A 23,841-nucleotide genomic window follows, 5' to 3' on the forward strand; every position below is an offset into this window, starting at 1 on the left:
ATTTAAGCAGCTAAGTCCGCTGCAAAAGCAAATGTGCCCTGGTTACAAACCGTACAGGAAACTAACTATGAACCTGATGGATAAGAAGAAGTATGTGGTACATTACCGCAACCTGCAGTTCTACGTGCGACACGGAATGCGCGTAGAGAAGATCCACAGAGTCCTAAAATTCACGCAGGAACCCTGGATGCGCCCCTACATTGACTTTAACACGCAAAAGCGTACCGCAGCGAAAAATGACTTCGAGAAAAACCTCTTCAAACTGATGAACAACAGCGTGTTCGGAAAGACAATGGAGAACATCCGCAAGCGCGTAAGCGTAAAAATAGTCAGCACCAAAGAGGAAGCAGAAGCATACGTGTCACAGCCAGGCTTCGTTAGATACGTAGAAATGCTGAACTTCTACGTGATTCACATGAAAAGGGCAAACCTCTTACTAAACAAGCCCGTTTACACAGGCTTTACGGTGCTGGATCTATCGAAGCTAGCAGCAGTTAGGCGGACTCGCGGAGCGCCGACAAAGCCAAAAATCGAAAGTCGAAAAACATCAGGGGGGGGTGGGTTTTTAGAGGTCGGTAACCCGCCCTACAGGGGGTCTTGCGCGATCGGCCGACACGCGAAATGTGCCTAACTGCTGCTCTGTTGGGGTCGCAAATGGAGGGAAAGATATTCTTTAGATATACATGGCATCCGTCAACGACATTCAAAACGAAACTGTGCGCAGGCTGGGAAATCAGGTGATGGATAACTCAGATGCGGATTTTGTCTTTGCGACGTTCATGGAGGGCAAGACAGACAAGACTATGAATCACGAAATGGCTGAAAGGATAATCGACAGAATGCCGGACGGCGACTACCGTTTGGAGTTGACGTTCGTGAAGTATTTGGATGGCGAGTGGGTGATAGAAAAGGGCCGTAATCCCATCAGGGCGTCTGGTAAGCAGAGTTTGTTCGTCTTGAATAAGCAAACGAGACCAGGGGCATTAGAGGGGATTGACATGCTATTCTATGAGGTCGCTTACCCGGTTACCGTGGTCATTTACGGCGCGTACGAGATTAAGGAGCCAGACGTTAAGAAGTTGCGACCAATGCGACATCCGGGTAATTGTGTTGCGAAGTTGGTAAGAGAGTTCTTTGAAGATTCCTCTCGTGGCGGTAAGCTTACGCCAAAAAGAAGTGAAGTCATCAGGAAATGGGAAAGAGATACTAATAAAACCGGAGGTACCATCAAAAACATCAAGAAGTTAGAGACGGCTTTAGAACGCCGCATACACGTGAAGGACATCACTGACGGTTGCATTTACGAAGGGACGAAAAAATATGGAGGTAGAGGTGCCCCTATTGTCATCTACCAACACAATGGACACGCTTGGCGAGAACTTAGGTTTCCCAAAAAGAAGGAAACTAAGGTTTATAAGATGTCGCCGTTGGCAGAATTGGTCCACGAGAATTCCGTTTGGTTGATGGACGCGGAAGGAAGTCAGTTTATGACGCAGGATGGTACTCTTTACAGGCCTCTAGTAGAACACCAACGCATTCAAAGTGCTTGTGCGACGTTAGGGGAAGACTTTTCAGACGAGGTCTTAAGCATCCGTAGTTTGGACTTCCTAGCTGCGAAGAAAAGAAATGGATGGAAGTCCACGCCTAAGGAATTTGGAGACATAGCCAAAGCCTGCGTAGAGCACGGCCATGGAGGTCTGTGGAACATGGAGTATGACGAAAACGAATACGTATCCTTAGACATGAAACATTGTTACCCTGCCAGTTTTAAAGGCCTCGGGGATTGCAAGGAGTATTACGACCGCTACGGGCATCCGGATTCGCAGTTCTTTCGTGTGTCTTTGCCAGGTAAGTGCGATGCTCCCAAGTCTACGGGGTTCGTGCGGTTGACCACGTGGAAGTTAGCAAAGGGCTTACATCCGATAATTTACGCGTGGTATGGGAAACATCTGCAGGAGAAAGAATGGATTCCCATACCCCTGCTGAAGTTTCTCGAAGAGCGCGAACTGCTCACGTACACAGCGCATGAAGCCATATTGTGCCGCTCCGCGTTTACGCAATGGTTGCCAGAGCATAATCCCACTGCTAGAATTGTCATAGGCAAATTCACCCAGGGTGCAAAAGAAGGAGAAAAGCACATGCAAAGGCGTTTGATAACCGACGACGGAGAGTTGAGCTTCCTCGTAAAACGTGCACATGAGCAAGGAACGATGGTGTCCGTAGAGAAGTGGAATTATTTCATAGAAGGTAAAGGTGAGCAACGATGGAATGCGTTGTGCTATTATCAAGATCATCGCCCACAATATTACCATTTGCGCGCCAGCATGCTCGCATATGCGCATATCAATCTATTGTCAATGCTGTTGCGGTTCGACAAGGAGGATATCCCGCGCGTGGCTACGGATTCCCTCTACGTGAAGCCCGAAGTGTTAGAAAAAATGCAAGAGTTTTACACAGCCGATGAACTCGCGGAAAGTGGTCAATGGCGTGTGAAAGATGAAGAGATAAAAGCCTGGAGAGAACGTGTGGAATACCACGGGAAACACGTAAAAGGTGCCATAATCCCCACTGAGGAACCATTGCCATCCGTTGTGGACCCCATTTCTTACCAACGCTTTTCGTACCTGTACGGGCCGGGAGGCAGCGGTAAAACCACCAGGGTTTTGGAATTATTCCCCCGCGTGAAGGTGTTAACGCCGACGCACCGTCTGGAGAGGGAATTGACGGAGATGGGTTACGACGCGCAAACGTACCACAGCTTCTTTCGCTGGAACGGTCAAAAGTGGGTGCCGGAAGCAATACGCGACATACCCCCGGTGATATTATGGGATGAGATTTGCACCGTGCCATTAGAGATCTTACAGGAATTCGTAGACTTCCTCCGCGGAAAGTGTCAAGTTATATTTGCCGGAGATCCATGCCAACCTCCTCCCATTTGCGGAGAAATGCCCCATAAATGGTTAAAAGGAATGGTAGACCATGCAGTGGAAATCAATGCTGACTACCGCAGTAAGGACGAAGTAAGAGACTTAAAGGCATCATTGAGAGGCCTCAGCGATGCAGAGCAAAATAAGACTTTGCGTAAGCATGTGCGGGCAAAATCTTACGAGGACTTCCTTCACGCGTGGCATCCAGAGGATTTGGTGTAATTGAGCAGCAAGCGCGCAGCACAATCGCGAATACAGAAAGATTTATTAGAAGTACACCGCGAAAGATTCCCAAGCCATTTGGTGCCCGTTTGCTACAAGCCTCGCGATACCCGCATGCAGAAGAGAGACGTGTGGGTGCCGGGCACCGACGTCCAACTGCGAAACGCGGTAACTCATGATAAAGTCTGGGTGCCTATGGGAAAGGTTGAAAAAATAACCTCCCATCCAGATTGGCGTTTGGGATATTGTATGACAGTCCACAGCGCGCAAGGTCTAACCGTAAAGGAAACCTTATGGATTATAGACCAGCGGCTGTGTTGGAGCAACCTTATCTACACCGCCGTAAGCCGCGTAGAATATGCCAAGCAGTTAAAAAGAGCCTGGGGTCCGCAACTGCGTTACGACCGCACCCCAGAAGACATAGCCAAAGAGAACATTGCTAAGAAACTCCTTCGCTACAAGCGGCACGACGAAGAAAAAAATATGACGTTCGACCTATGCGTGGACGACATCTATAAGAAAGGGGCACGGTGTGCCAAGTGTAACATACCTCTACTATGGAGGTTTGACCCAAATGACGATCAACAGTTCTCCGTGGATCGCATCAACAACAAGCGCGGCCATTGCAGAGGCAACGTAAGGTTGACATGCCTAGAGTGTAATCGGGCGCGTGGAGCAGCACTACTTTGAGTCTTTGGGGACCATGAGCAGCTCTTCCTTGACGAATCCGCGACTTGGGCCATTTAGGTAATACAGCACGGGTTGCCCTTCCTTGGTGACGGACTTCGAAATCTCATACGTTTCCAAAGACCAGTTAGGATCCGTGGCTCTCTTACTGCCACCTTCGAGTTCCCCCGGCTGATAGAGGTATCTGACCACTATGTCGCGGGGTAGCTTTTTTTCCTTCAGTCCGACCGCCCTCGAACTTCTGACGTAGGACTTGTGCTCCACGTGTTTCGTTTTTATGGCATCCTTGGGTTTCATTCCCGTAGCCCTGGCCGCCTCGTTGTTCAAAGCCGCGACGACCTGGGGGAGCCTCTGTGTCCATTCCCTGTTGCGTTTGGAGGGATCTTCCAGCTCTTTCCAATACTGGTATCCAAAGAGACGCTCGGCCAGGGTCTTATTGAATCTTTCAACGATGCTCTGACCCCTGTGGTACTCAGCTTCGGCTCTTCTAATCTTAGTGCTGTGGTCTTTCAGGGTCTTAGTCACCACGCCCATGAACTCTGTCCCCGCATCCACTTGCAGCAGCTTGGGCCATTTCAAGACGCGCTTATAAATCCTACCTAGGGCTTCTGCGACTTCCCCAGAATCCTTGCTGGTTATGGGTTCGGCGTCCTTGTATCTGCTTGCGATATCAACTACGGTCAAAGCGTATCTATAGGTCTTTCTTCTCACCTTGTCGTGCGGCAAGAAAAGCAAATCTGCCTGATGAACTTCATTGGGGACATTTACGGTAAAGCTGGGCCTGGGAATGTACTTGGGCACGGGAAGATAAACCTGCCAGAGGGTTTGTTTTCTTAGCCAGTTCTTAGCCGTTTCTTCTGATACCCTGGCCGCGGTCGCGAGTTTCTTGATGGCCGACGCTCCTTTCCAATAGCCTTCGGGCCCATAGTAAATCCTCTTGAGTTTATCCTCTACGCGGCCCATTATATGAATTCCAAAACAAGATTGATCTTACGTCCGTTAAAATCCACCGTCTTTCCGTCCACTTTAATGGTGATGTTTATGCTTTCTACCAAATTAGACAAATCATAGCTCAAAGAAATGGGAGTGTATTCTACCAGGTCAAATGGATTACCTTTGGGTAGAAACTTGGACATAAGAGAAGACTTTTCTCCATTGTTGTAACTATGGACTAAATCGCAATAGACTTCGTAAGAGGATGCGACTTTCCATTTCACAGGTATGGCTGTGTTGGTAATTGTCTTGCCTGAGGCACATAATAAAGATCCCAATGGGTCAGACTTTCCAAAAGTCATTGAATAATTTGACATATTATGTTTGAGGGTCATTTCGTGCGGCAATCCTGTGGTGAGAGTATAACCGTGTTTTGCTAATTCCTTGGCCAGTGTGATTGGCGTATAATGTCCATCGGGCAGCAATACGGCTTGATAGTTAGATCCTCCTGTATGCTCAGTGACTATGCCCCTAATCAGGTTATACCAAGAATTGTACAAAGAGCAACTAACCAACCGAACCCTTTCCGCGCGGATGGGGGGATTCAAATAAGTGGTAAAGTTATTCTTGTCGCTTTCCAAAAAGACGATCATTATATTAGATACGCCAAGGCCACGCCCCCCGCCAGCCCTGCGACTCCTACAAAGACCAATTCATTGTCTTTTTGTTTCTTAGAAGGCTGGTAGTAATTCTTGAACTGAGGCTTTCTTAACCCCGTTAATGCCGCGGGGTGCGCCTGCGCATAGAGCTTAAAGGCGTAGTCTGTATTTTCGAAGTTCTTGTCTGCCTGCATCTTGTCTTGGTAATTCTTATCCAACCAATCCCTGTAAGCTTGTCTTTTTTCATTCCAAGCCGCAACGTCTCGCTGATATTTCTCCAGCGCTAAGTCGTGCCTTTTCCTCTCAGCGTTAGATTCTGCGTTTCTATCACCGCTAACTAATCTATCCAGATATCTACCACCATAATTAGCTCCAGTGAATGCTAAGGCTGCAATAACTCCACCTGCGACCACGCTAGCCATTTATATGTTAGGTAGGTACTTTTCCTTCTGTAGGTAATTCTTTGCCATGATAGCCCCGCCTACGGCAGCGGTCATCTTAGCAAAATTAGCGAAGCTCTTGCTTGGGTCTTCAGTAAAGTCTTCTTTGAGCACTTTCTTACCCACCCAACCAATACCCGCAACGATGGAAGTAATGATAGCTGCTTCTTCAACAGTTTTCAACAACGCGGTCGACATTATATTACAAAGCGAGAAGGTTATTCCATTTCAGGGATTTTGCTTTTTCTAACCTCCACAGGTGCGTGCACGGGCGCGTGATATGTTGGTGGTTCTACCTTTTTTGCTGCCCGCCATTGTAAGTAAAGGCTGCCTGCTGCTATAGCGACTCCTAACGCGCCAATGACGTAGCCGGGATTCCAAAAGGATCCCTCTTCTTTTTCCTCCACCTTTTCCTCTTTCTTTGCTTTGTTCTTCCTGTTCATCTCCGCGAGCTTCTTCCCCGCGGCAACTCTGCCTGGAGATTTAGCCTTGGTAATCTTTTGCTCGGGCTGCTCTACCTTCGACTCTGGTTCACTCATTTATATCTAAGGACTTGAAGGACTTGATAAGTAACTTGACGACGACTTGAGAATGACTTAAGGACGACTTGACTAAGTACTTGAGAATGACTTAAGGACGACTTGACTAAGTACTTGAGAATGACTTAAGGACGACTTGACTAAGTACTTGAGAATGACTTAAGGACGACTTGACTAAGTACTTGACAATGACTTAAGGACGACTTGACTAAGTACTTGACAACGACTTGACTAAGTACTTGAGGCGACTTGATCAGGTACCTCAGTAAGTGCTGCCTGGAAGACCTTTTCGACTTCTCTGTCCTTCTTGAAGTCCTTCCAAGAGGCACCAAAGGTGCCCGCAAGTTCCTTCAAGTCGACATGCTGAGCTACGTGCAAAGCCGCAGAGGCGACTGCCATTAACTTACCGCACTTCAAAGACAACCACCCGCAGGTTATCTTAAGTTCTTGGGCGATAACATAGTCATCTCTTATGTCCTTCTGTAGTTGCTCCACGTCGTCTATGGGCAGCGCAAGTCCGAGAAGCTTGGTGGCAAGTCGGATAGCGGAGTCTGCTACGGCGTCCGTGGTCTTACTTGCAAGGGCAGCCTCGTACCTCTTATGGAACTTCTTGACTTCATCTTCTGACAACTTATTAACCTGCTCATGGGTAAGTTCCTTGCCTATCATTTCTTTGCACTTCCCAGAAGACACAAGGATGTTAAGTTGTTCCTTGAGGTTACTTTCATCTAGCTGCGTGGGGACTTCATCTATCAACTGCTCAATGTCCATATATGTTAATGGAATACGGAAACCTCAAAGAGAAGATCATCTTGGAATGTTGGTGCGTTTTTAAATGCCGCATGTATTCATGCAACTGTTCCTTGGATATCTCACCCCCATAGTCGCTTAAGATGGTTTCCAGGTCACTCCGGCTCGGAGTATAAAATACGACAAGTGAACCTATGTTTTCCCTGAAGGGCTTAGAGACGCTGGTAAGCTGCTGGGAAAGCAACCAAACGCTGATATTGTCATGCCTACCGCTGAAGGCGAGCTTCACTAATTCGGAAGTGCGTCTTTTTACGTCGTCCCCGCAGGCAATGTCATCCAATATGAGGAGTGTCTGCGTATCTTTAGGGAATTGCTTGTGCCAGAACTTCAAATGGCTGGATAACTCGTTAGGGTCTAAGATATCCACAAAGAAGTCGTCATCGTTCACTCCTATGCCCGTCCAGGTGCGGTTATTCACATAGGTGGGACAAAGTAGCACTATGTAGTCGAAGCGGTATCTAAAGGGTCCTAATAGCTGCTCCACGACGAATTGGGTCTTTCCGCATCCGGTGGGTCCTACTATCAGAGCATTGCAGGGAATATGGTTCGGATCCATTATATATACGATGGACCCAGTGGAAGCAGTAAGAAGGATTGCCGCCGACGCAAAAGATAAAAGAGACACCATAGAAATGCAAAGGGAGGAGATCGATCGGTTAAAGGAGCGCGTGCAGGAATTGTATGATGAAATGTGCAGCCTGAAGCGCGCGGAAAGGTTTGGTGCGCTTTTGACGATGGCCGGTTGGGCAAAAGAAAGCATTAAGGACTTTATGCGATATCCCCTGTAGAATGTTAACAATAAGGTTAAATCTTTGTTAAGTATATGTGGAAACTATTCCAAAGAATGCCTCAGAATGTTGACGTTTAGGTTAAATCTTTGTTAAGTATATGTGGAAACTATTTCAAAGAGTGTCTCAGAATGTTGACGTTTAGGTTAAATCTTTGTTAAGACGTGCCCTTCAAAGGGGTTGTTATTTTTATTTATTATTATTAAATATCCCTAATTATTCTTAATAATAATAAATAAAAATAAGAATGGGATTTGAGACTCTTTGCACGAACCCAACTTTACTATTTTAAGCCGCCTACTAATCCTTACGGGCTTTCCACATATACTTAACAAAGATTTAACCTTATTGTTAACATTCTGAGACACTCTTTGAAATAGTTTCCAGGCATCCTTAACAATGTCAACATTCTGAGACACTCTTTGAAATAGTATCCGGGGCAAAAGAGTCCATTAAGGACTTTATGCGGTATCCCATATAAGGGTTATTAAATCCTTATTATATATGGAGTGTGAGCGGTGTAACAAGGAGTTCAGCAGCAAGCAAATGTTAAAATACCACCTGGAAAAGAAGGTGTGCGCTAAGAAGGCACGCGAAAGGCGTTGTAAGGAGTGTAATCGACTCTTTAGCAGCGCGCAAATGTTGGATTACCACGTGGATAACCGCGTTTGCCTAAAGAACGTATGTGAGCGCTGCGAGGAGGACAAGAACGACGAATGGCATCGACATCGGTGCCGCGGCAATTACGACCTACTGAGCGTAGCCTGTGAGGAGCACGGCGACGTTGCTGCACGATGTTGCCCAAAGGAAACCCAAAGGAAGTTAACGCGCCGGAAGAAGGAAATTGACCAGCGCTTTGCGGAGTTTGACTGCGTCGAAGGCGTAAGGTGGGAGGATAGAGAATATTGGGAGGCAACTTGTGAGCGCTGCGGCTGTCAAAGAAGTGACCAACATGTTTGGCAGTGCCTCTACGACGGCCAAGGCGGCTTTAAGGAGTACTTAGATCGCTTTGAGGCCTGGCATGCCGGCAATGAGGCGGCAAGGAAAGCCCGTAGAAGTTAGAAAGGACCTAAGATAGTAAGATAGGGTTTGCGCAAAGAGTCTCAAATCCCATTCTTATTTTTATTTATTATTATTAAGGATATTCGATAATAATGAATTAAGGATATTTAATAATAATAAAATAAAAATAAAGACCCCTTTTAAGGGCGCTTGCATAATCTAATAATAATAAATAAAAATAAGGACCCCTTTTAAAGGTATATGCTAGCCTACGCAGCTGCCTTTCTGGGAGGCATTCTAATTACCCTTTCAATATATGGACTGTATTACTTGCGAACTACCTGCCGACTGCATTACCCCTCGTAAGCCGCCGCGTAAAAAATACACCTGCCTTCATTGCGGCAAGGTATTTCTTGAAGGATCCTTTGTGGGGCATTGGTGCTCCGCGGATCCTAAAGCGCAGCGGACTTTAGCAGACATTACGAATGCAGAGGACTCTCGGGCTCATACTTGACTACGTCAAATACCCACCTGCCATCCTTTTTACCATGACTCATAACATGGGTAACATCCTGCCCTTCGATGGCGTACCTTATCCTATCGGGCGCCCAAAGGGTGTATGTTCTTTTTTTATTCTTTAAGACCAAACGCAGGCGGTCCAAGTCTTCAAAGACCACATAATTCTTTATCTCGTAAATCTCCCCCACCACCAAATCCCTCCAGTGCGTTTGTATGAACTTTAACTCGTTAAATTTATCCTTGTCCATATATTCTATGAAATATCTTTAAGTGTGTTGCCAAAGTCTCCGAGGTTTTAAAGCCCTTACAACACCACCTGCAGGGAATTCGTAGGTGTTCAGCATACGCAGTGATCTCCCTGCAAATGACATCGTAGTCGCTGCTTATGAGCACCTTATAGCCGTTTTCTTCATACCTCTGTAAGAGCAGTTGCTGATCCTCAGATAACCTGCCATTGCCTTTTGGGGTCTTCAGCTCTATGCAGAATCCACAGTAATGTGTATGCGCATTCAAGATCATTAAGTCGGGTTGACCGCGTTGATAGCCCTTCTGCCAGCACTTTATACGTTTGCCAACCGAATCCTGCAGTTCACCCAGACCAGGGGCTATGAGCATTTGGGGGTAAAACTTGCGGATGTAATCAACGACTTTCTTATGTAAGTCGAACTCATTTTCTATTTTGAATACCAACTTGTTGGGGCCGTCAAAGCGCCTTTCTATCTCATACTTACCGGTTTTCCTTAGCGTGGGAAGGACGTCACCTAACACCCATTTCCTGAACTTTTTAGCCTCGGCCTTTTCAGATCCGAATATCAATTCGTAAAGACCTTCCTCCGTCAAATACACGGCATTGGGCTGTGCGTTAAGGGTGTCACGCTGAGTTACACCCTTTAAAGACCTGAGAAGTACCTTATTTTCCTCTGATACGTGATCAGACGCCGCTTTTCTGGAATTTACGTAACCCAACGCCAACGCCACGGACTTCGCTTTAAAGTACAGTTTGTCGCCTTGCACTATGCATTGCAGTTTCGTACCGTTGTTTTCAAATATTTGCAGCATTGTATATCTAAGGAATATTTAACCCTAATATGCAACACTTTTAAGTTGGTTCATTTCTACGCTTAACTGCGCGTCAGACACGACGAAGATGTAGCAGTTTATTTTATCAGCGTCGCCCGCGGAGGAGTTCTTGGTGCGCTTGATCTCCAATGTTATGCCATCCTGCGTATTTACTAGACGTAAACCCTGGCCATGTAGGTCTTCGTCGTTAATGGTGCGCATATCAATCCACAGCGCATACTTATCCTTAAAGAATTCCTCAGGGTTAATTTGGTCGCCAAACTTGCGCATTGCCTCCCTGTACACGTCTGCGGGCTTTATTCCCTGGGAGTAGACCTTGTTTGGAACGCCGTTGATATTCACGCCGACGTTAGTAATGTTGGGGTTGTGAAAGGCCTCGGAGTCACGCTTACCGGCCTCATAGGGTTTGGCAAACACCAGCATTAACCCCGTGAGACTTCTTCGGGGGAGGTTAATGCTTTGGTTGATAACCTCATCCGTCTTATCCAAGAAACTGAACGTCTTATACATCACTACGTGGTCGTAAAGGAATGCCTTTCCGGCGCTATATTCCATGCCAGCGCTACGTGCCAGATCTTCGCTGTACACGGTCTCGTACTGCAGTTCTAAGTTGGTGATAGAATAAGGATCAACAGCCCCGCTAATTGCGCTGTCCATTCCTCCTATGACGTTCGTAGTGTCCGCCAAGGTTACTTCAAACTGTAACTCGGATAACTGCCTGGGGTAGTACACACCATGACTCGTAATTACTTCAAAGTCCAAAGGTATGACGTACTTGCTACCATAAGCGGTCTTTACCCTTGTTGCGTCTGCTACTGCGGTTGCTCCACTGGAGTCCGTAGGCGCGGGGTTAGTATCGCTGCGAAGCTTACGAAGAATAACGCTTCCAATTCCCTGCTCTATCTTTTGTGCACGGTCAAAGGCTGTTAGCCACAGATCCTTATACGTGGTGTACAGGTCGTACCTATTTAAGTCTAAGAGGGATTCCCCGGCGAACTTGATTCTCATCTTAGAGACGAGGTTCCTACCCACGTTATTGACGGTATAGCGCTTGTCCTTGGTGCTTGGTTGTATTGCTAGGTCAAACCTTAACGCCAGGGTGCCAGGAACCAATACTAGGTTATCCGTTAGGCGGGGCACGCCTACGTACAGGGTTTCCCCTGGCTTTGCGCTGGATGGCGTGAATGTGACCCGATGAAAGGTGCGTTCTGCTTTCAGTCCGCCAACCTGCTTAGGTAATACGTTGGGATTTAACTTTGAGCTTATCATATATAATGGAAGTAGAAGGAACGGATTTTGACCCCCTTACCGAAGAAGGCCAAGTAGACATTAACGATGAAGAATATGAGTCTTTACTTCCTGATGACAACGTTGACGGGCGGGGCCTTTTTGACAAGCTAAGACGCAAATATGGCAGCAGGGCCCGCGAGGCCTGGCGTTCCTTAGAGGATAAGTGGCAATCAAGGAACCCAGGGCGACCTATTCCAGAATACTTACAAATGGAATCCCTTGGCGTGCGGTCGGACTTAATAGCGGACCTCATCAAGGACCTAAGGGAGCGATACCCAAGCCTAAACCTGGCTCTTTTGGACTTCCAAATAGGAGACAAAGGGCAGGTTCAAGTTAGAGAATCGGGTAGGGAAAAATGGCACAACCTGTATCAAAGGAAGAATTCCAACCTGCTTAACAACCAACTTCCAAAAGGAGTCACAAATGCGCTGGGAACGCCCAACTTGACCATGCAGCGAGGCTCGACTAGGGAGGAAATGCGACTGGATTTCAATAAGATCTTTAAGGCGGCAGCTAGATTACCGGCCTTTGCAGGCGGCCATGGAACATACGAAGAATTAAGGGCGCAAGTAGGAACGCTAAGTGAGTCACTCCAAACCAAGACAGAGGAAGTTGCTACGCTGAACTCTCAAAAACGGGAATTGGAGGCCAAGATAAATAAAATACGGACCTTACGAGCAAGCCTCTTCTGCATATGATTTAGCGGAAGCGCAACGAGAATTGGCCGAGATTACTAGCCGAACGGAGGCAGTTAATAACGACTTAGAACGAATCACCAGGGAGCGCGAGGACCTCTTAAGGGCAAGTGAGGATTTGGCGGCTCTTAAGGTGTCTTTCCAGAATCTAAAGCTGGAAAACGACGTCCTCGAAGAAAGATTTAAGGAAATGGAAGACGAATTCATGAGGGGAAACCAAGCTACTGTTGAAAGTCATGCCGCCGAAGTTGCCGACTTTCGGCAGCGGATATCTAAGTTGTTAGATGAAAAGACCACTGCCGTGAAGGACTTTCAGAATGCCTTTAGCCGCTTGGCTGGTAAGGATGAGCAGCTAGTACGCATAGGAAATGGATTAGTGGAGAGTCACGACAGGGAAAGGCGTATTATAGCACAAATGGCTGAAAAGGATCTGGAAATAAGACAACTTCAGGAGACCATCGAAGACCTGCAGGGTCGAATAGAGCGGCAGCAGGAAGTAGCTGTGGACCAAACTCGCTCCGAAGAGGAAAGGGAGGCTGCTAGGAAGGAAGTAGATACGCTTGAAATACGCCTTGCGGAATTACGGGCGCAAAAGGAGAAGTTGGAAAAAGAGCTGGGGCTTACCACCAAGGAAAAGGTAAAAAGAGCTCTGGTGAAGTATGGTATTCCGCTGGCATTTGCGGTTGCTATTTCGAGCGTAGTAGGAGTTATCCTTAGCACGCTTAAGGCTACGGGCGCTGGCGTAAAGAAATTAGGCAGTGGGCTGACGGACTTGGGAAAAAAGATGGCAGCCGGTCTTCCTGGGCTGCTGGGTTCGGTTGTTTCCTTGGCACTTAGGGCCGGCGGTGAACTGTTGAAGTTCGTGGGGAATAACATTTGGATATTAGTCGTAGCTATTGGGGTGGTACTTCTAAAGAAGATGAAGGCTTAATCTTATCCTTGTGTATTACTGGTGGCTTATCGTCGTCGGGCGCCCGAGGCGTCCTCGACTGGGGATAAGTAAAGATAGTATTCGCGCCGCCTTGATAATGCGGAACTAGCGGCAGCACGCTCATGGTGCTAATGGGCTTATGATTCCAAGTGGCATCCGTCGGGGAATTTCTTGACGGGGCGGCATTTATCCGAAGGTAGGCAACGTCGTTGGGGAGAACTTGTAACTTCGCATATTGGCAATTGGCTATCATGTGAAAAGTTACCGGCGTTAAGTCTTCTCCGCTTCTTGGAGGGGGTTCCGACGAGAAATGAGCTGGGTTCCTATTATTATCTTTTTTTCTGTAGGGTAGTAATGGGTGGTTATCCTCATCGACAATCCTAAACCCGACATTACACGAATACCCCGTCGAAATGCTAATGGTACACATGATCAATCCCAGGCCCCCAACCTTCACCCACAGCCCGGTGTCATGCCAATGCTGTTCTAAGTAGTCCTTCTCCTCCAAAAAATGTAGAAACCAATCTTCCTTCGCGTGTGGGTTCATATATTTCAGCAAACATAGTTTGCTTCTAGAGACTAAGCACCGTAAGAGTGCTGATGGTTGCGTGATTGTAGATAGTATCTCTCTGATTTTCTATGCTATTTATGCAAACACTACCAGAATCGTCTACTCTTATTTGCAGCTTTACCTTCCCATGGCAATCGGCGACCACGTGGAAAGTCCAAACCGATAGATTTTCGGCACTGCTGGGGTTGGGCTCTACGGAGAAATGCGCAGGCTCCCTGTTGTTTGTCTTATTTCTCATAGGCTGCAGTATGCCATTGTCATCCAGGAACCTAAAGCCGACGTTGGCGTGACTACTCGTGCCAATGCAAATACTACAAAGGATTAACTTCTTTCCTGAGTAGTTCAAATTCACGGACATGCCCGTGACATCAACCCAAGATGCCTGGTTGTATTTTTTCTCGCCTGTGTAAGTCGTATAGACACAATCTACTCCAGCTACGTAGGGGTTGTCCATATATAATAACTCAGACCAACGCCTGCAGCTGCTAGCCCGGCTTTTAGTAAGTTATGGTCATATTCCTCGGTAACCTTCTTTACTGGTTTCTTTGGTGGCTTTTCTACATGCGCCTTCTTTGATGGTTTTTCTACGTGCTCCTTCTTTGGCTTCTCCACGAAATGGGGAATCTTCCTAAGAGTGTCAGAGTTCACGTCATTCACCCCAAACTTCATATCCTTAGTAGCTCGTTGAAGTTTGTTGTTGTAACCCACGACGGAATCGGCGTTGATGACCAAATTACTTGGCATTAACCAACAACCAGGACTCAAGGCATAATCCAGTCTAACCTTTGATTGCTGCACCGCAAGTTGATATTTTTGAACTGACTTAGAAATCTCATTCTCGATAACAGCGCTTTCGAAGAGGACAAGGAATACTTGTTGCGTTTCCTGTGACGCACCACTGGCATCTACGATGGGGCTGCGAGTGCTAACCTGGGCCCCTAGAATGCAGTAAACAAAGGCTTCAATGCTTCGATTAATCCTTGCTAGGTTTTTCAGTCCAATGCCCTTTGCGGCAAAGAAAGGCGCCCAAGGATACTTTTCTTTGCTTTCTATGAAGTAAATCAAGTCACCTTTTGACGCTTTACCCCCTAAGTCGGAGAATTCCCATCTGCTAGGATACCCCATACCCGGAGTTTCTATGCTGGCGCCAACATACGAAGCATAGGTGTAAGTCTCTCCTAAACCATGGGCGGCACCCTCTTTGTTGCGAAAATCAGGGTTGGTAAGCTTAAACTCATTCCTTAATCGCTCCCATGCGACTTTGTCATATTTGTTATCCTTCGGCTTAAAGATAGTGTCACTAGGAAGCGGCGCTCCTAACTCAAACAATATCCTACGAATAGTAAAAGCAACATGAAATCGCAGGAAAGGAATATGGAACATGTCCGCGGCTATACCGCATCCTTTAGTAGCAGCCCAGACAGCAAAGTTTAACTGCTGCGGCCAATACCGCATGTTGGGACCTGATAACCATTCTCTGGATTCTTTCCCTGAGGTATGTTTCATGGCAGTTTCTCTAAAGATGTCTCTGACTTTTATTTTGAAAGTCGTAGAACCCACGGGGATTTCTAAGGAGGTAACCATCTTAGCAAAGTCATTTGCGCCGCCTTTGTTATCGTAAAATGGGTAATCCTCCGTTGCCGGTAATAAATTCTCTGGAAAATTAGGCTGCCTTTCTTTATGCTCGGGTTTTGGGTTCTTTGGCTCCAAGTCCGCATTGCTGTACATCCTGGAGCCTTCATAGTAAATCCCATCGGGTCTTCTTTCGAACTTACTAGGGTCTGCATGCGGAAACATCTTCCTAAAGGCTCTCCAGTTGGCATAATCCCGGTTGTCGTGATGTGGCTGCTCCTCAATATCATCCCCAAAAGCGTCGTACATTAGTATATAATGGATGTTATACCTTCAGCACCTCAGTTGTACCCAGATGTTCCCAATTATCACGCTACCACTAAGGATACAGGTCCTAACGAATTAAACGCTGAAAACTTTAGGCTCAACAAAGCAAACTTAATCCTGGCTTACTTGGAAGGGCAAGCGAAACACTACGAAGAGGTCAGGAAAAAGTACGCCAGAGCCCGAAGCATACTACATAAAATCGCGATAACTTCCGGCTCCATGTCCGTGGCGTTAACAGGCACTGGCGTTGCTACTTCGCTTACCGGACCTGGAATAGTCGTTGGCGTTCCTTTGGCCAGCGTTGGAGCCGTCTGCGGCATCGTTTCCGCTGTTACGACAGGCATTATGAAGCAATTGTCCGGTAAGATATCCAAGCACGACACACACATAGCCCTAGCAAGAGCAAAGGCTAACACCATCACCGACTTAGTCTCCCAAGCTCTGCGGGACCGCCGCATAGACGACACGGAGTTCTCTTTGATCCTCGCGGAGGAAAAGAAATACGGCGAATTAAAGTCGGGCAATAAAAAAACCATCGTGAAAGATCTTTCCGAGGAATCTCGCAAACAGATCTACCAGGAGGCAAAAGAGGAGCTCCAAAGAAAACTCGCTCAGTAGACATCTGCTTTGAAAAGAACGTAGGGGGATTTCGGCTGCACATTTCATCTTCTCGGAATCCATTCTAACAGCGGGTGGTTGGGGTCAATTTGCTGGAATATTTCGTAAATTACGTCGGGGTAATAAGGAATATCCTTATCCAGCTGACAAAACATCCACTCAGCTCTTTGCATGTCTGGGACATCAGGAATACGCCTACCGGTAATTTCAGACAAAAGATAGGGAATAGCTTTGTAATATTTCCCTAGCTTTAATTTTTTCAATGTCTTTCGTAGACTTTGCGGCGAGGGCTCTTCCAAATTGTCCACGATCTCCCGCGTGTCTAAATACACCGGATGCAACCCCTGGATATAATTCATCCAGTCCCTGAAGTATTTCAACCTCTTATATGGCGTTTTCGTGCGACCTCCATTGGCGTAATACTGTTCTTTGGTAACATTTGGCACCGCATTACGAATATTCTTACCACACTCATAACACTGTGCTGACGTGTCCTCCTCTATCTGTATTTTTTTACCACAACACCAAAAAGATTCTGGCTTCGGTATGACAACTTTAGGCGTTAAACAAATCACACAGAAGTCGTTAACGAACTTCTTACACTCATGCATCGTATATCTAAAGGATATCTTTCCCTCTGTTTGCGACCCCAACAGAGCAGCAGTTAGGCACATTTCGCGTGTCGGCCGATCGCGCAAGACCCCCTGTAGGGCGGGTTACCGACCTCTAAAAACCCACCCCCCCCTGATGTTTTTCGACTTTCGATTTTTGGCTTTGTCGGCGCTCCGCGAGTCCGCCTAACTGCTGCTAAGCTGCTTATGTACGAGTTCTACTACGATAAGCTTAAGCCAAAGTACGGAGACCGCTGTCGCCTCCTGTACACAGACACCGACTCCCTAATTCTAGAAGTGCAAACGGAAGACGTTTACAAAGACTGCCTCCCCGACATAGACGAGTACGACACCAGCGGTTACCCGAAGGAGCACTTCCTTTACTCTGCGAAGAATAAGAAGGTAATTGGGAAGATGAAAGACGAAATGTTAGGAAAACCCATAGTAGAGTACGTGGGTCTGAAACCAAAGATGTACAGCGTGCTAAAGTTAGACGGCGTAGAAAAGAAAGCTAAAGGCGTAAAAAAGTACGTGGTTAAGAAGGACATTACGCACGAGTCCTACCTCAACGTATTACGAACACGAGTAGTATAGGGGATGGGGGTTCCAGCGCAACGACCACCGGAGGATTACCCGTCTAAAGTACCCCCCTCGATTCGTACCGCGATTACCCGCATCCCGTGTTTATGTAAAATATGTTAGTCTATATATGGAGTGTGAAGAATGTAAGAGAACTTTTAAGAAAGAAGTGGACTTGAAGAAGCATTTGAAGATGAAGACGAAATGTATGAGCAGCTATAATTGTGGATGTGGTAAGAAGTTTGAGACTAAGGTTAAATTGTTTTGGCATTGTCAGGATTGTGAGTATGACTACGACGATCTGAAAAGGGTCTGGAATTAGGTATAAGATATTTCCTATTATATAGATGGAATCCCAAAGCAATTTCGAAACGGTATCAATACCCGGTAACGGTGAGATTGACGTTAGACAGTTTTGGCGTCAGTCAGAAAGGAAGGTCAAGAGAACGCTTCGAAAAGGCATAGAAGAATTAGGAGCCCTGAAAGCGAGTATAATGGTAGAAGTAAGTTTATCAAAAGATGAGGTAACGACGACAGCAATGCTGCGATCAAAGTCACTGGTCATATTAGAGTCCACGAATCTGGATAGGTCACTCAGCGAAGCCTTAGAAGCAATAATGGAGTCGCTGTCTAACTACACGAAAGAAGGATCAGGTTGGACAGTGGAGGAGGTAGAAGGTATGGAGGTTAGCATGGCAAGGTACGTACCAATACGAGGAGGAAGTTACGTGCCCCTACCAACGTGGGTAGAAAGGAAGAAAGCCATAGTCAACGTAAAAAATGATGACAACAGATGCTTTATGTGGGCAATACGATCCGCACTGTATCCAGTAGATAAGGATCCGTGTAGACCAAGTAAGTACCCAACAGACGATTTGGAGTGGGACGGCGTGGAGTTCCCAATGCAGCTGATAGACATACCGATATTTGAGCAGGAAAATGACCTAGCCATTAACGTTTACGGAGTCAGAGACCAAACGATAGTGCCACTAGTGTTGTCAAAGAGTAAAAGAGAACGAATACATCTCTTCTACCACGGCGGGCATTATTCGTGGGTCAAACATGTTAGCAGACTATTTTACAGACACACCAAACACAAAGGCAAGAAATACTTCTGCGATTGCTGCTTATTATCCTTTACCAGCGTTAAAGCTCTAAAGGATCACGACGAAATATGTCGCGGAGTCGAAGAAGTGGCGCAACGGATCCAGATGCCCACAGATAAGAACCTAGCGTACTCAGACCATCAAAAGCAGATGCAGGTGCCTTACGTGATATATGCAGACTTTGAAGCGTTGATAACTAAGGAAGAGCAGAAAAGTGGTGCCACGAATAAGGTGGGATTACATGAGATTTGCTCCTTTGGTTACATAGTAGTCAGATCAGACGGTAAGGCTAACCCTCCTGTAATTTACCGAGGCAAGAACGCAGCTAATAAGTTCCTAGAAGCATTGCGAGAAGAGGAGGGGGAGATAAGAGAACAATTAAGACGTCCAAAGAAGATGGAATTTACCAAAGAGAACCAGGAGGCTTTTACCAAGGCAAAGAAATGCCACATTTGCCAACATACGCTTCTTCAGTTTGGAAGACGGGCCAAGAAAGCGTGGGACGAAGATGGAAAGTATCTAGGAGAAGCTCATTTCAAATGCGGGAAGTATGCTAAGAAGGGTGAGAAGCCGGGAAAGCCCTCCACGCATTGCATTCACTGCCACAAAGCATTTGTTGAGGATTTCTATGTGGATAAGGTTAGAGATCACTGCCACATCACGGGTAAATACAGAGGAGCGGCTCATTGGAAATGCAATATAAACTTCAAAGTAGACCCAGAAATGGAAATACCCGTATTCTTTCACAATTTAAGAGGTTACGACAGTCACTTACTTTTACAAGGAACGGACGGCTCCGAAGTAAAGTGCATACCCAACAACAAAGAAAGGTACATGTCCGTAACCGTAGGCAAGCTGAAGTTCTTAGACTCGCAGCAGTTCATGGCGGACTCCTTAGCAAACTTGGTTAAATACAACACGGAGTTCCCCATTTCCAGTCAATACGGCGCGGAAAGGAAAGGAGTCTACCCATACGAATACATGGACTCCTGGGAGCGATTTGAAGAACCCCTACCACCCAAAGAGAGATTCTACAGCACCCTAAACGAGTCCGGTATAAAGGACGAGGAGTACCAGCATGCGTTAGATGTGTGGGAAAAGTACTCCTGTGAGAATATGGGAGAATACCACGACATCTACCTACGTTCAGACGTAGTGCTGCTCGCAGATGTTTTCCAAAGCTTTCGAAAGATGGCAATGGAATACTACGGGTTGGATCCAGCGAACTTCTACACGGCTCCTGGGCTTAGTTGGAGTGCGCTGCTAAAGAAGACAAACGCGCAACTGGATCTCCTAACGGAATACGACATGTACCACTTTATGGAAGACGGTATCCGCGGCGGTGTTTGCGGACCCAGCAGGCGATACGCAAAAGCGAACAATCCCACGGTGGAGTACGACCCGGAGAAGCCAACCACATACATCTTCTACTTAGACGCAAACAACCTCTACGGTTGGGCAATGTCGCAGTACTTACCTGTACGCGACTTCGAATGGGACGACATAAAGCCCATAGAGTTTTACCTAAACGTAGGCAAAGAAGACGACAAAGGTTACGTGCTGGAGGTTGATTTGGAATACCCAGAGCATCTGCACGACGCACACGATGAGTTCCCGTTAGCACCAGAAGCGATAGAGATACCATTTAAGCAGCTGTCTCCGCTGCAAAAGCAAATGTGTCCCGGATACAAGCCATACAGGAAGCTAACGATGAACCTGATGGACAAGAAGAAGTACGTGGTGCATTACCGCAACCTGCAGTTCTATGTGCGCCACGGCTTACGCGTGAAGAAGATCCATCGCGTTTTGAAGTTCACGCAGGAACCCTGGATGCGCCCCTACATTGACTTTAACACGCAAAAGCGTACCGCAGCGAAAAATGACTTCGAGAAAAACCTCTTCAAACTGATGAACAACAGCGTGTTCGGAAAGACAATGGAGAACATCCGCAAGCGCGTAAGCATAAAGATAGCCAGCACCAGAGAGGAAGCAGAAGCATACGTATCACAGCCTGGATTCGTTAGATACGTAGAAATGTTAAACTTCTACGTGATTCACATGAAGAAAGCGAATTTATTCCTGAATAAACCCGTATACACGGGGTTTACAGTGTTAGACCTATCAAAGCTGCTCATGTATGAGTTTTACTACGACAAGCTAAAACCGAAATACGGTGATAAGTGCCGCCTCTTATACACCGACACCGATTCCTTGATACTAGAGGTGCAGACGGAAGACATTTACGAAGACTGTGTTCCCGACATCGATGAATACGACACCAGCGATTACCCACGCGACCACTTCCTTTACTCCCCTAAAAACAAGAAAGTAATCGGGAAGATGAAGGATGAGATGAAAGGAAAACCCATCGTGGAATACGTGGGCCTGAAACCCAAGATGTACAGCGTGCTAAAGCTGGACGGTGTAGAAAAGAAAGCTAAAGGCGTAAAAAAATACGTGGTTAAGAAGGACATAACCCACGAGTCCTACTTAAAGGTCCTGCGTACGCGTAAGGAACAGCGACATAAAATGAACAGCCTGCGCAGCTACGGACATCAAATACACAACGTTACACAGGAGAAGGTGTCACTGTCTGCATTTGACGGTAAGAGGTGGATGTGCGATGATGGTATCCATACGATAGCATTCGGACATCACACGATAAGCAGTTCTTCTTTGACGAACCCACGAGTGGGACCATCATGAAGATAATATAAGATGGGTTGACCCTTCTTAGCTATCGCACTTCGGATCTGGTAAGTTTCCAAAGACCAATTAGGATCCGTAGCTCTTTTGGATCCTCCTTCTAATTCACCCGGCTCATAGAGATATCGAACCGTGACATTACCTAATCTTTTTTCATGGGGGAAGACCGCCCTCGAACTTCTGACGAAGGACTTGTGTTCCACGTGTTTCTTTTTTATGGCATCCTTGGGTTTCATTCCTGTAGCCCTGGCCGCCTCGTTGTTCAAAGCCGCGACGACCTGGGGGAGCCTCTGAGTCCATTCCCTGTTGCGTTTGGAGGGATCTTCCAGCTCTTTCCAATACTGGTATCCAAAGAGACGCTCGGCCAGGGTCTTATTGAATCTTTCGACAATGCTTTGACCCCTGTGGTACTCAGCTTCAGCTCTTCTAATCTTAGTGCTGTGGTCTTTCAGGGTCTTAGTCACCACGCCCATGAACTCTGTCCCCGCATCCACTTGCAGCAGCTTAGGCCATTTCAAGACGCGCTTATAAATCCTACCTAGGGCTTCTGCGACTTCCCCAGAATCCTTACTGATTATGGGTTCGGCGTCCTTGTATCTGCTTGCGATATCAACTACGGTCAAAGCGTACCTATAGGTCTTTTTTCTCACCTTGTCGTGCGGTAAGAAAAGCAAATCCGCCTGATGAACTTCATTGGGGGCATTTACGGTGAAGCTGGGTCTGGGAATGTACTTGGGCACGGGAAGATAGACCTGCCAGAGGGTTTGTTTTCTTAGCCAGTTCTTAGCCGTTTCTTCTGATACCCTGGCCGCGGTCGCGAGTTTTTTAATAGCCGACGCTCCTTTCCAATAGCCTTCAGGTCCATAGTAAATCCTTTTAAGTTTGTCCTCTACGCGGCCCATTATATGAATTCCAAAACGAGATTGATCTTACGTCCGTTAAAATCCACCGTCTTTCCGTCCACCTTAATGGTGATGTTTATGCTTTCTACCAAATTAGACAAGTCATAGCTTAAAGAAATGGGAGTGTATTCTACCAGGTCAAATGGATTACCTTGGGGTAGAAACTTGGACATAAGAGAAGACTTTTCTCTATTGTTGTAACTATGGACCAAGTCGCAATAGACTTCGTAAGAGGATGCGACTTTCCATTTCACGTCAAGTTGACCATTGATCGTGGTACTAGTAAGGCCCAGGAGTTCTACCAATGAACTGTCCTTTAAATTGACGCTCCCATTATTTTTCTTAAATGTCATTTCATGGGGTAATCCTGTGGTAAGAGTATATCCATGCTTTGCTAGCTCCTTAGCCAGTGTTATGGGGGTGTAATGGGAATCTGGCAACTTTGGTTTGTTGGCATTCACAACGACAAAGCCGCCAATCAAATTATACCAAGAATTGTACAAAGAGCAACTAACCAACCGAACCCTTTCCGCGCGGATGGGAGGATTCAGATAAGTGGTAAAGTTATTCTTGTCGCTTTCCAAAAAGACGATCATTATATTAGATACGCCAAGGCCACGCCTCCTGCCAGCCCTGCGACTCCTACGAAGACCAACTCACTATTTTTTTGTTTCTTAGAAGGTTGGTAGTAATTCTTAAAGTCAGGCTTCTTTAACACCACTGTTGGGTGCGCCTGCGAATAAAGTTTGAAGGCGTAGTCTGTGTTTTCGAAGTTCTTATCCGCCTGCATTTTGTCTTGGTAATTCTTATCCAACCAATCCCTGTAGGCTTGTCTTTTTTTATTCCAAGCCGCCACGTCCCGCTGATATTTCTCCAGCGCTAAGTCGTGCCTTTTTCTTTCGGCGTTAGATTCTGCGTTTTTATCACCGCTAACTAATTTATCCAGATATCTACCACCATAATTAGCTCCTGTAAATGCTAAAGCTGCAATAACTCCACCTGCGACTAAGCTAACCATTATATATTAGAAAATCACAGGGATTTTCACGCCGTTGGCAGGTACTTTTCCTTTCGTAGGTAATCCTTTAGCATGATAGCCCCGCCAACGGCAGCGGTCATTTTAGCGAAATTAGCGAAGCTCTTGCTTGGGTCTTCAGTAAAGTCTTCTTTGAGTACTTTCTTACCAACCCAACCAATACCAGCAACAATAGAAGTAATGATAGCTGCCTCTTCAACAGTTTTCAACAATGCAGTCGACATTATATTACAAAGCGAGAAGGTCATTCCATTTCAGGGATTTTGCTTTTTCTAACCTCCACAGGTGCGT

At 46.5% G+C, this 23,841-nt stretch overlaps 2 protein-coding genes across 6 annotated transcripts in view; both read left to right on the forward strand.

Annotated features, from left to right (window-relative positions):
* LOC116289229 (uncharacterized) overlaps positions 1-23,841 on the forward strand; it is a 113,572-nt gene that overhangs the window by 6,599 nt on the left and 83,132 nt on the right. The gene's annotated exons all lie outside the window — the stretch shown is intronic.
* On the forward strand, positions 15,984-17,326 carry LOC148910661 (uncharacterized). The gene is made up of 2 exons (XM_089031168.1): positions 15,984-16,353; positions 16,886-17,326. The coding sequence occupies exons 1-2, from the start codon at positions 15,984-15,986 to the stop codon at positions 16,978-16,980; spliced, it is 465 nt and encodes a 154-aa protein (XP_088887294.1). The 3' UTR covers positions 16,981-17,326.

The sequence above is a fragment of the Actinia tenebrosa genome, unplaced genomic scaffold (assembly GCF_029948245.1).
Source record: "Actinia tenebrosa isolate PJP-AT-01 unplaced genomic scaffold, QUT_ActTen_1.0 PGA_scaffold16__25_contigs__length_10494907, whole genome shotgun sequence".
In the NCBI taxonomy this organism is placed as follows: Eukaryota; Metazoa; Cnidaria; class Anthozoa; order Actiniaria; family Actiniidae; genus Actinia; species Actinia tenebrosa.